General features: G+C 42.9%; 1 protein-coding gene across 1 annotated transcript in view; it reads left to right on the forward strand.

Annotated features, from left to right (window-relative positions):
* LOC127574433 (piezo-type mechanosensitive ion channel component 2-like) overlaps positions 1-12,878 on the forward strand; it is a 521,253-nt gene that overhangs the window by 420,378 nt on the left and 87,997 nt on the right. The window contains 5 exon segments of the mRNA XM_052023441.1: positions 691-895; positions 2,074-2,175; positions 5,239-5,404; positions 6,332-6,575; positions 11,341-11,437. Coding sequence (XP_051879401.1) covers positions 691-895; positions 2,074-2,175; positions 5,239-5,404; positions 6,332-6,575; positions 11,341-11,437 — 814 coding nt within the window.

A 12,878-nucleotide genomic window follows, 5' to 3' on the forward strand; every position in this document is an offset into this window, starting at 1 on the left:
ATTTGCACACTTCAGAGAGCAGCTCTGCCGTTAGCTCACTCTTATTTCACATGTCAGCTGCCCCTCAGTGGCGTCATCTGAAACAGAGTCAGATTCTACCCCTATTTGAAGGCATTTATCTTGACCTAGTCTTCCCCTCTCTCAGCCTCTCCCTTGCCTCTACTTTCTCATGCAGCTTAACTGCCATCTATTTTGGATGAGCAGAAATATTTTGCAAATAATGATTGGGAAGACTTTGTCTTCCAGCCCTCAATACTAAATCTTATTCAAGCCATTGATCATTACCCCTGCTCTCGTCACTGATGCACCTTTGGTGAGATTATTCGCAGCCTCAAATTGAACTCAGCTTCCAATTCCCATATCCACATGAAGGGTTTTGACCCGAAACGTTAACTGTCCATTTCCCTCCATAGATGCTGCCTGACCTGCTGAGTTCCTCCAGCATCTTCTGTGTTGCTCCAGATTCCAGCATCTGCAATCTCTTGTGCCCCCATGTCCTTTCTGTTGCTAAGATGCCAACTTGCACCTCCATATAACCTGTCTCACTCTCCACCTCAGTTCAGCTATGGCCGAAACAATTGCTCCTTCCAGATCTAACTACGTCTAAATATCTTTTTCTCAGCTTGCTGCGTTAGTCTAAAGATGCGTTCTCAACTGATGCTGTTCCTGTTTTTTTCACACTATCCACAGATATGTTTCCTAATGACGGTCAACGTGATTGGGCAACGGATGGATCTGTATGCCATGCTTCATGCCTTTTGGTTATTTGCGTTACTCTACCGACGTCGCAGGAAAGCTATCGCCGAGATCTGGCCGAAGTACTGCTGCTTCCTGGCATGCATTCTGACCTTTCAGTACCTTCTCTGCATTGGCATCCCACCCGCTGCCTGCAAAGGTACAAGTGGTGCCCTTCTTTCAATGATTGTAATCAGCATCAGAAAAAAATTGAATATTCCACTTGATAAGGGATTGTATAGCACAGTTTTGAGGAAGAGTTGTGCAAGTTAACCCTGAAATCCCATCCATCTCCCAACCAACACTTAAAACAGATAACTTGGTCATTATCAATTTGCTGTATGTGCTAGCATGCTTCACAAAAATTGGTTGGCAGACTTCCCCCCATTATTTTGTTGACTATACTTCCAAAGTACATTGTTAGTTGTAGAGTGGATTGGAATATCCTGAAGCCAAGAAAGACACAATATAAGTAAAAGTTTTTCTTGCTTAAATGAATTATTGGTAAGCCTAAGACATTCAATAATAGAGGCCTGATCTTTCTTCAACTTAATTAAATTATTAAGAAGCCTGCTTCACCAAATAGCAATTTAAGACAATAATCAAGAGTTCTTATTGAATGGAAGTTATTATCCCTGTTTCTGCTGTGATTGGGTATAAATCATAATGCTCATATTTTTCCTATTGAGACAAATATACAAATTTGTTGGCAAATCGGATTTTCAATCAAGGAAAGGTATACTCCAACAAATACTGAGGCAAGGTCCCAACAAGGTTCAAACGTGCAAACCTCATCTTATGAGACCAATCTCTAACTGTTCAGCAACTGAGCTAGTTCATTTGTAGAGTGCCACCAGAGAGTGCAGGCTCAACCTTGTAGAGCAGGGGTGTAGAGGCCATTCCAAAGTTCGTAACCACCAAGGGAAGGTTTACCGCTCACACATCGAACTTTCCTCCCCTACCACAGCAAGCATCACTGACAGTGATGTTGCCACATCTCCTTTCATTTGTCAAAATGATGGAGCTACCTTCTGACAGATACAGCAACTACTTCTCTTCTGACAATTCCTGATAACATCAAGTGAAGAAACTGAGGCTACAGCCATCTAGTCAGTTAAGAGAGAAACATTTTAACATGGAAATAACATAAACTGGGCAGGAGAACAATGTACAGCAAGCAAACCATTCACAGCTGAAATAGCAACGATGTATTTTTAGTCAGTCTACCTTCTTGTTTCTGATCTTAGTGAAATGCATTCCAAAATGAAATATAGATTGATCCATTTCAATCCGTAAATACCAAATGATGCATTTCACTGTATTGCTTTTGTATTTCAGAGTATCCATGGAGATTTGCTAGTGCCAACATTAATTCGAACTTTATTAAGTGGTTGTACTTTCCAGACTTCATCATAAGTCCTAATCCAATGTTTCTTATCTGTGAGTACACAAGATGTTTTGAATGTCATTAGTGTTAGAGATAGAATTTAGAAGTAAGTCAGGATTCTGGCAGCTCTCAATGAGTCTGTCTCATTGGTGCTTAACAATTTCTATATTATCTGTTGCTGTGGTTTTGAAGCTCTGTCTATTTTCCATTCATGTATCATCTGCTTCCACCAGAAGACTATAGAATCCAAATTCTACTCTTTGAATCAATAGACTGAAATGCTTGCAAAAATCAAACTGGTGGAGGAACTCAGCGGGTCGAGCAGCATCTGGGGGGGGGAAAGGAACTGTCGACATTTCAGGTCGAAACCCTGCAACAGGACAGACCCCCAATGCAGGGTCTCGACCCGAAACATCGACAATTGCTTTCCAACCACAGATGCTGCTCGACCCACTGAGTTCCTCCACCAGTTTGTTTCTCACTACAGAGTCCAACATCTGCAGTCTCTTGTGTCTACACCAGGTTGCTTATTATCTAAATTTGGTCTAAATTATCTAAATTTAAATCCGAATTGGTCAAATTCAAGAGATTACTAGATAAGCTTATGGAGGAATTTAAAATAGAGGTATATGTGGGAGGAAGGGATTAGATAGTCTTAGGCGAGGTTTAAAGGTCGGCACAACATTGTGGGCCAATGGGCCTGTATTGTGCTGTACTGTTCTATGTTCTATAAATTCTAGGTTTAAGTTATCTTAATGGATAACTTTGCACAACTATGTAATACAAAATTAGTGAAGCAAATAATGAAACAGTCATAACCATGATATTCATTTAATAATGATTAAATGTTATGCTGGAATTGTAATAGAACAAAATTCTGGTTTAAAAATAAGCTCTGTTTGTGAATCATAGAGTCACAACTAGAGCAAGTTCCAATTAATTCATTTGGCAAACGGAAGTTCTTTTTAAAAAATTGTAGATGTTGGAAATCTGAAACAGAAACAGAAAATTCTGGAAAATTTTAAAAGGGCCACAGGTTGGAAACGTTGACTGTTTCTCTCTCCACAGACGCTGCCTGGCTTACTGAGTTTTTCCAGCATCTTCTGTTTTCGTTTCCCTCCGTTGGATGGTAGTTGCTTTGTCTGATGCCATGTTGGGGTGGCTGGATATGTAACCCTGGGGCTGTGAGGTGGTTGAATGGCCGGAGGTTGGCGCCTGGATGGTGGGAACAGGAGTGGGTTGGGGAGGTGGCTGGAGACTGGAGGAGGGGGGAGTGGGATGATGGCGGTGGTTGTGGCATGGCAATTGGAGCCTGGGATGGGGGTAGTGTGGTGACCTGAGATCGAGGCCTCGTGGGGCGTTAGGAGGGGTAGTGAGAGTGCTCAAGGATCATTAGTGGGGTGCCCAGCAATCAGACCCTGGCAAGGATAGGTTCCCATTAGGTTAAAGTCGAGTTTATTGTCACATGCACAAATACATGTGTGCACAGGTGCAATGAAAAACTTGCTTGCAGCAGCATCACAGGCACATAGTATCAGAAAAGCAGCATTCGCATAAATTGTACACAATTTTTACAAGAAAGACTGCAATTAGAATAAAAATATCAAAGTCAATTTTAGTGCAAAGTGATCAAAGTGGTCACAGTGTTGCTAAACTGCAGTGATTCAGGTTTTGCCAGTTGGTTCAAGAACCAAATGGTTGAAGAGAAGCAGCTGTTCTTGAACCTGGTGGTGTGGGACTTCAGGCTTCTGTACCTCCTGCCCGATGGTAGCTGCAAGAAGGTGGCATGGCCCAGATGGTGGGGATCTTGGATGATGGATGTTGCCTCCTTGAGACAGCGGCTACTGTAGATTCGACCAGTCTGAGCCAGGGGTGAAGGTGGTAGGGTTCCCAGGGGATTGGTGGTCTGATTGCTGAAGGTACACAGCAGGGGGTCATGCCTGGAGAGGTTGTCATGAAGTTTGTTGGGAGGAGTGCCATACTGGAAGAGAGTAAACGAGTTGTTAGTTTATACAAATGAAAGAGACCTTATCTGGCTTGGGTTCCCAATAGTGGACTGTGATACGCCCAGTATAGAACACTCCTGAGAAGGGAGCATCATATTAAAGCATGGTTGTTCCAAGAGCAACCAGCACCAGTTGTTCTCCAGAATAACATGTCCTAATTGTTAAAGGGGCATGGGACAGGAACGCCATCATCACATACACCAATGGCGTGGAATTTTCATCATTGACGCAAGAATGAAGTATTACCAGAAGAGCCTGGTTGAATTTCCGTAATAGAGTCATAGAGCAATACAACAAGGATACAGGCCATTCGGCCCAACCAGTCCATGCCACCATATTGGCCACATTGACCACGTAATGGTGCAAATTGACCCTGAAATGGTCACAATGGCAATCCCTTCCAAACAAACTTCATAGGCCCATGAAAATAAAAGCAACCTGTCTGAACTTTTACACCAGAGCGTTTGGGACAGCAGAAACATATTGTAGTCTTAAAGACCGCGCTGTTTACTGACATATTCATAAAGTGCATTGTGTCTGTAACTTATGGTGGTTTGAGTTGTAGGGAGAAGGAGTTGGTGAAAGGGGTGGGTGAGGGAAATGAGTAGTTAGCAAGATGGCAACTTTGGTCAGTCTGAGAAGGAACGAAGTCAAAGAGAAAGGAAAGGAGATTGTAATACCAGACTTTTCCATTAACACAGCGTATCTTAAAATGTTGCAAATGCATTGTCTTAACAGGGTGGATGTGGAGGGGATGTATCCACCTGAGGGAGAATCTAGAACTAGGGGTTACTGTATAAAAATCAGGCAGAGATAAGGCAAATGTTTTTTATGTCTGAGTGTCGAGAGTTTTTGGAACTCTTTCCCTCAAAGGGCAATGGAGGAAGAGTCTTTGATTATTTTTAAATAGTATTAGATGTATTTTTGATAAGCCGAGGACTGAAAGGTAGACTTAAGTGAGAATCAGATGAGCCACTTACTGATGGGTGGAGCAGGGCCAGATGGCCTAATCCATATGTTCAGTTGCAACAACTCCCTTGATGTTTGTCAGGAATGATTAACAGCAACACATAAAACAGTTTAAAACAAATGGAAGACGCTGTTTTGCAGATGACTTCATGATGTTGCTGTGTGCGTCGCTGCAGTGGCAGGTGTTTGAAGATGAAAACAAAGCTGCGGTGAGGATTGTTGCCGGGGACAACGTGGAGATCTGCAGAGATCTGGACGGAGCCACTTTCAGTCAACACAACCCAGTACCAGACTTCATTCACTGCAGGTGAAGCATAGACACCAGTCAACAGCTTTCCTATTGACAGGGAGACCAGTAGCAACTCCAGCATGTGCCAGTGCTTGCTATTACCTACTTAAGATGAGATATCTTTCTTAGTCACATGTATATCGAAGCACACGGTGAAATACATCTTTTTGCATAGAGTGTTCTGGGGGCAGCCCGCAAGTGTCGCCACGCTTCCGGCGCCAACATAGCATGCCCACAACTTCCTAACCCGTATGTCTTTGGAATGTGGGAGGAAACCGGAGCACCCGGAGGAAACCCTCACAGACACGGGGGAGAACGTACAAACTCCTTACAGACAGCGGCCGGATTTGAGCCCGGATCGCTGGCGCTATAAAGCGTTATGCTAACCACTACACTACCATGCCTGCCCTTACAAACTGAAGGGCATTTACTGAATTCATTGAAAATAATAATCATCACCATCAGAATGGGGATTCATTCATGGCTGAACTTTCATCATGTCATAGTTTGTAAGTGAGTGCCATTATGTTTATAATTGAAGATATTATCCAGTTAACACATCGCTCTCTCAAAGCGGCAACGATAGTAGAGTTGTACTACATAGAAACAGCCCCTTCGGCCCACCGTGTCTATGCCAACCATCAAGCCTGTCTATACTAATCCTGTTTGCCTGCGTTAATTCCATATCAAAGCCTTTCACACGGTGGGGGGGGGGGGGGGTAATGAAATAAAAACTGCAGATGCTGAAAATCTGAAATAAAAACAAAAAAGTGCTGGAAGCAGCAGGTCAGGCAGCATCTGTGGAAAGAGATACAGGAAGAGAGAGAGGAGCAGTGAGCATTTCCGGTCCAGGACTCTTTATCAGAACTCAGTTCACTTGCTAAATCCGTTGTGATCTTTATAACCTCGTAACCAACACTTGAACTTTTTCTTTTCCAAACACAGGTCCTACCTGGACATGATCAAAGTCATTGGATTCAGTTACTTATTTTGGTTCGTGCTTACAATCATCTTTATCACAGGAACTACCCGCATCAGCATCTTCTGCATGGGTTACCTGGTTGCCTGTTTCTATTTCCTACTTTTTGGTGGAGAGCTTTTATTAAAACCTATTAAAATAATCCTGCAATACTGGGATTGTCTTATCGCCTACAATGTATTTGTGATCACGATGAAGAATATTCTGTCTGTAAGTAATTGTTGCAAGTTTTAAGCTCTAAGAATGGTGAAGACTGCTTATGTTTAGTGGTTGTATCATTTACCAGTATATAATGTTGGTGCACTTCTTCAGCTGGCACATGCTTGATGGGCTGAATGGTTTCCTTCTTTGTTGTAAATATTCATAATTCTATGTTTCTATCTCATCAAATGAGCAAGTTCAGGTGGGATTGCTGAAGTTTGGATGCTTCTCATCTATAGAATAGGATATGGTAGGGGAGTATTTATCTTGGGTAATAATGTTCTAATGTAACCGCGACCTGCATCTCCCCATTGCCAGTCACTTCAACTCCCCCTCCCACACTGTCACACGTTTCAGTCCTCGGCCTCCTCCACTGCCAGGAGAATTCCAAGCGCAAACTGGAGGAACAGCACCTCATTTTCTGTCTTGAAACCTTGAGCCTAACAGCATGAATATTGAATTCTCCCATTTTAGGTAATCCCCAGCCCCCCTTCCCCACAACCCTTCCTTACAACCCTTCCCCACCACCCCACCCCACCCCACCCCACCCCACCACCACCATGCTGCTTCTCTTTCCCAGCCTTTTTATTTCCTTTCTCTCCATACCTTTGACCCATCCCCGGTGGATCTGCCCTCCCCTCCTCCCCCGCACCTGCCGATCACGATCTCTTCCCTGCATCTACCTATCACCACCTTGTGCCCCCACCCTGCCTCCCCTCTTTTGTCCACCTATCACTGCTCTGCTTTTCCCTCCTATATACTGGGCTTCCCCTTTTCCTATCTTCAGACCTGAAGAAGGGTCCTGACCTGAAACATTGACCGCCTGCTTTCCTCCACGGATGCTGCCTGGCCTGCTGAGTTCCTCCAGCATCATCGTGTTTTTCATCTAGATTTTAGCATTAGATAGATAGGCATATATATAGATATGTATATATAGATAGATAGATAGATATAAAAAAATAAAATACATAAGTTATTTATTAGTCACATGTACATCAAAGCACACAATGAAATATATCTTTTTGTGTTACTGAGAATGTGTTGGGGGCAGCCTGCAAGTGTCGCCACTTTTCTGGCACGAACGTAGCATGCCCACAACTTCCTAACCTGTACGTACCATAGAACCATAGAAAACTACAGCACAGAAAACAGGCCATTCAGCCCCTCTAGTCTGTGCCGAAACATTATTCTGCTAGTCCCATCTACCTGCCCCCAGCCCATACCCCTCCAGACCTCTCTTGTCCATGTATCTATCCAATTTACTCTTAATTACGTCTTTGGAATGTGGGAGGAAACCGGAGCACCCAGAGGAAACCCACGCAGACACGGGGAGAACGTACAAACTCCTTACGGACAGTGGCCGGATTTGAACCTGGGTTGTTGGCGCTGTAATAACGTTATGCTAATTGCTACACTACAGCATGTGCAGTCCTTTGTTTCTCTAGAACATAGAACACTACAGTACAGTCAGCCCACAATGTTGTGCCAACATTTTATCCTTCTCAAAGATCTATCTAACCCTTCCCTCCCACATAGCCCCCTGTTTTTCTATCATTCATGTGTCTAAGAGTCTCTTAACTGTCCCTAATGTATCTGCCCCCACAACCTCTGCAAGCAGTGCATTCCATGCACCCACCACTCTCTGTGTAAAAAAACTTACCTCTGACATCCCCCTTATACCTTCCTCCAATCACCTTAAAATTATGCCCACTCATGTTAGCCATTGTTGCACTGGGAAAAAGTCTAATGTTATAAAAAGTCAGATTAGGCACACACTCAGTTGATTCTGTCAGGTAACAATTCCTGGCATTATTCCCCTGTAAATGTGGCTAAAACAGCCTTCACCCACTTCTCTCTTGTTTGAAATCCCTAACTCTCTTGCTGATGTCCTTCCCCCAAATGGTTGCACCTTTGATAGGGTGTAGCCATACATGGAACAATTGTCCCATGGGATAAAAGGAGGCACAGTGGTGCAACCAGTAGAGCTGCTGCCTCACAGCTCCGGTGACCCAGGTTCAATCCAATCCTGTCTGTGCAGAGTTCGCACGTTCTCCCTGTAACTGCGTGGGTTTCCCCTGAATGAACATAGAATAGTACAGCACAGGAACAGGCCCTTTGGCCCACAGTGTTGTGCAGAACTAATTAAGCTAATGACACCTATTAAAGTAATCCCTTTTGCCTGCAAATGGTCCATATCCCTCCATTCTCTGCAAAATCACGGGCCTATCTAAGAGCCTCTTAAATGCCTTTATCATATCTGCCTCCACCACCACCCTTGGCAGCACATTCCAGGCACGCACCACTCTCTTCCCCCACACACATCTCCTTTGAAAACTCCCCCTCTCCCCCTCTAGTATTAGATATTTCGACCCTGGGGAGAAAGATACCAGCTGTCTACGCTATCTATCACTTTGTATAATTTTATAAACTTCTATCCGATCTCTCCTCAGCCTCTGCTACTCCAGAGAAAACAACCTTGGTTTGTCCAGTCTCTCCTTATAGCCCTCTGCTCTAATCAGCATCTTGGTAAACCCCTTCTGCACCCTCTCCATAGTTTCCACATCCTTCCTATAACGGGGAGACCAGAACTGAATACAATTCTCCGGATGCAGCCTAACCAGAGTTTTATAAATCTGCAACATAACTTGCTGACTCTTGAACTCAGTGCCTCAACTAATAAAAGCCAGCATGCCATATGCTTCCTTTACAACCCTATCAACTTGTATGGGCACTTTCAGGGAGCTATGGACTTGGATCCTCAGATCCCTCTGCACATCAGCACACTTAAGGCTCCTGCCACCTAACTGTGAGTGTTTCAGTTACATCCCATATCCCAACCACATGGGGTTAGTGGGTTAATTGACCACTGTAAATTGCCCTTGTGTGCAGGTGGGTGAAATCTGGAGGTGAGGTGATGGGAATGTGGGGACGATAAAATGGGTTAGGGTAGGATTAGTGGAGAAATGGGTGCTTGATGATCGGGGTGAACTCGGTGAGATGAAGGGCCTGTTTCCATTGGTCCCTCTGTTTATAACTATGAGAGGGTATTTAATAAGGGTTAGTTGTCTCAGGAACTGAATATGGGTACTCAAATTGCAATACACAGGAATTAAACAATATGCTAACTTAAAATCCACCTTTGCTATTTAGATACTACCTATTCATATATTTAAACTACTCCATTATGTTTTTTTTTCCATTTGTCCATGGGATGTAGATGTTGCTGGCTATGCCAATATTTATTGTCCATTCCTCGTCGCCCTTGAACTGTGGGGGGCAGTGAATAGTTACTTACATTGGTGGATCTGGAATCTTATCTTGGCCAAACTAAGTAAGGACAATTGTCTTCCTTCCCCAAGAGGGAGTTGTGAACCAGATGGACTTTTACCACCATCTTGTGGTTTCATGTTTGCCATGTCTGAGAAAAGCTATTTTTCTTAAATGCCAAATTGATTTGGAAGATAGAACATAGACAGTACAGCAAAGGAGCAGGTCCTTGAGCCCACGATGTCTATGCTGAATGTGATGCCAAATTAAACTAATTCTCTAATGCCTGCATCCCTCCATTCCCTCTGTATTCCTGCGCCTCTTAAACATACTATCATATCCGCCTCCACCACCACCACCCTGGCAGCCCATTCCAGACACCCACCACTCTCTGCGTAAAACAACTTGCCCTGCACATCTCCTTAAAACTTTCCTCCTATCCCTTGAATTCATGTCCTCTAGCACTTGACCCTGTTAAAAAGATTATGACTGTCTACCTTAGTCTGTGCCTCTCTTAATCTTGTAAACTTCTATGAGGTCTCTCCTCAGCCTCCGATGCTCCTGAGAAAAAAACCTAAGGTTGTTCAACCTCTCCTTATAGATTATGCCCTCTAATCCAGGCAGCCTCCTGCTAAACCTCTTCTGCACCCTTTCCAAAGCCTTAACATCCTTCCCCTAATGGGGTGACCAGACTTGCACACAATACTCCAAGTGTGACCTAACCAAAGTTTTATATAGCTGCAACATGACTTCCTGACTCTTACACTCAGTGCCTGACCAACAAAGGCAAACATGTCACATGCCTTCTTTATCACCCTATCTACTTACATGGCCATTTTCAGAGAGCTATGTACTTGGACCCCAAGACCCCTCTGTACATCAATGCTGTTAAAGGTCCTGCCATTAACTGTATATTGTACCCTTATATTTGACCTCCCAAAATCCAACACATCACACTTGCTCAGATTAAACTCCATCTGCCACTTCTCTGCCCATATCTGAAACTGATCTATATCCTGCTGTATCCTTTGACAGCCCTTTCCACTGTCCACAACTGCACCAGTCTTCATGTCGTCTATGAACTTATTAACCCATCCACCTACATCATCATCCAAGTCACTGTGGATCCCATGCATCTTAACCTTCTGGGTCAGCCAACCATGAGAGACCTTGTTTAATACCATGTAGGTAACATCCACTACCCTACCGTCATCAGTCATCTTCGTCACCTCCTCAGAAAACTCAATCATGCTTTGTAAGACATGACCTGCCCTGCACAGAGCCATGCTGACTGTCCCTAATCAGGCTATGTTTTTCCAAATGCACGTAAATTCCAATTTTTGAAATACTAAAATTTAGATTCCCCAACTGCCATGTTGGGATTTCTCCTGATGTCCTTAACTCTAGCTATTAACTCATATGCCCTAAATATCAAAACTAAAGACAGAATATAAATATAACCTTTACATTACACAAATCTATTCATGAAAATGTATTTCTGTTACAGATAGGAGCATGTGCCTACATCAATTCTTTAGTTTTGAGAGGTTGTTGGTTAATCCAAACGTTTGGCCTCGTCTGTACTGTTAAGGGCTATGATGAGCGTAAGTAATTTATTTAGATTTTTTTTAACTACACAAAGATGTTTTGGGGTAAAAATTTATCTTGGGTTGCATACATAATATATTTCTTATACTCTACTTCCAAAAATTGACTTCGTTGACTTCAATGGATCCAAATGCAATGGGCCTGACTGCATTGGACGGAGCCTGCCACCCTGACTTCTGCATGACAGATCCATACCTGGTCCAGATGTGGAAGGGCGATCTCACTAATGCTTGCATTAGCAATGGAGTTTGGAGGGTGACCAGGCCTCAGGCAGAAGATTGTGGCAATCCTGACCTTCCATCCACCCCTAACAAGTGTTGCCTTCTGTTGAAGTTGTGGGTTTTCACAGGTCTCTGACATACAGGGATTTTTTTAAATGCTTAACATTGAAGTGAATAATGTAGAACCATCAACAATGAATTAACTAATTTTAAAAATAGTATCTTAAAATCAAAAAATGCTGAATTAAAAATGCATAAAAGGACAGAAATAATTAAAAACATTAAGTGTAAATGAAATAAATCGATAAAAAATCTTTCCTTCCCTTTTGCCTCTGAAACTGCAGACTTAGAACCCCACTGAATTAAAGGGGTCTCAGATCCTGCTCCCAATCTCACTGGTGCAGGATATACGAGGCAATTCCCCAGTGTCATCTGTCAGTAAGTCCAGGACTTGTGCATGCAAACAAGTTTGGCACCTGCTTCAGACTGAATGGGTGAATACCAGCAGTTCTATTTGGAACTGCCAGCCACAGCCAGGAAGATTCAGCCCAAGATACCATGTTACAACATCACCTTTTAGCACATGCAACCAAGGATGAATTACCACCCCGTATTCTCCAAAATATATTACTCCTGCAGCACAAACCAGACAAAATTAAAATACATATTTTCAAATGTGCAAACATTCTCAATTAGCATAATTTAGTTTACAAATAATGGAATCACTATCTCAGTATTTGTAAGCTAATTTCCAAAATTACACAAAGTCAGTGTGGTCCATGAGGTTATCAAAGGAATCATCATAATTTTTAGGCAGAAGTAGGTCAGTGATCTACTTGTGCAATCAACTTGCAATGAATTTACCCTGATACATTGCCAGATCTGATCACAATGGGTCCTATGTACTGACAGGCAGAAGTAATTATCTTCTTATTCCCATAAGATGTCCTTATTCCACCACACTTACAATAATGTATCCTGTGTATTTATCACTTTCAGTGAAAAACTGTTGCTGCAGCTGCCCATTTCCTTTTGTTATTCATAATTTGAAATTAAAGTTGAAATTGGTTTGTGACCTGCTGCTTGTAATTAGGTGAGATCTCCCCAACTTTAGTGCCATGCCGTGCCGTACTCAACTTGAACATCACTAATAAGCAGAAGATGGGGAAGGAATTCATTTCTGATGTTGTTATCCTTTAGTTTGGTACAAAAGGGA

Source organism: Pristis pectinata, chromosome 9 (assembly GCF_009764475.1).
Source record: "Pristis pectinata isolate sPriPec2 chromosome 9, sPriPec2.1.pri, whole genome shotgun sequence".
NCBI lineage: Eukaryota > Metazoa > Chordata > Chondrichthyes > Rhinopristiformes > Pristidae > Pristis > Pristis pectinata.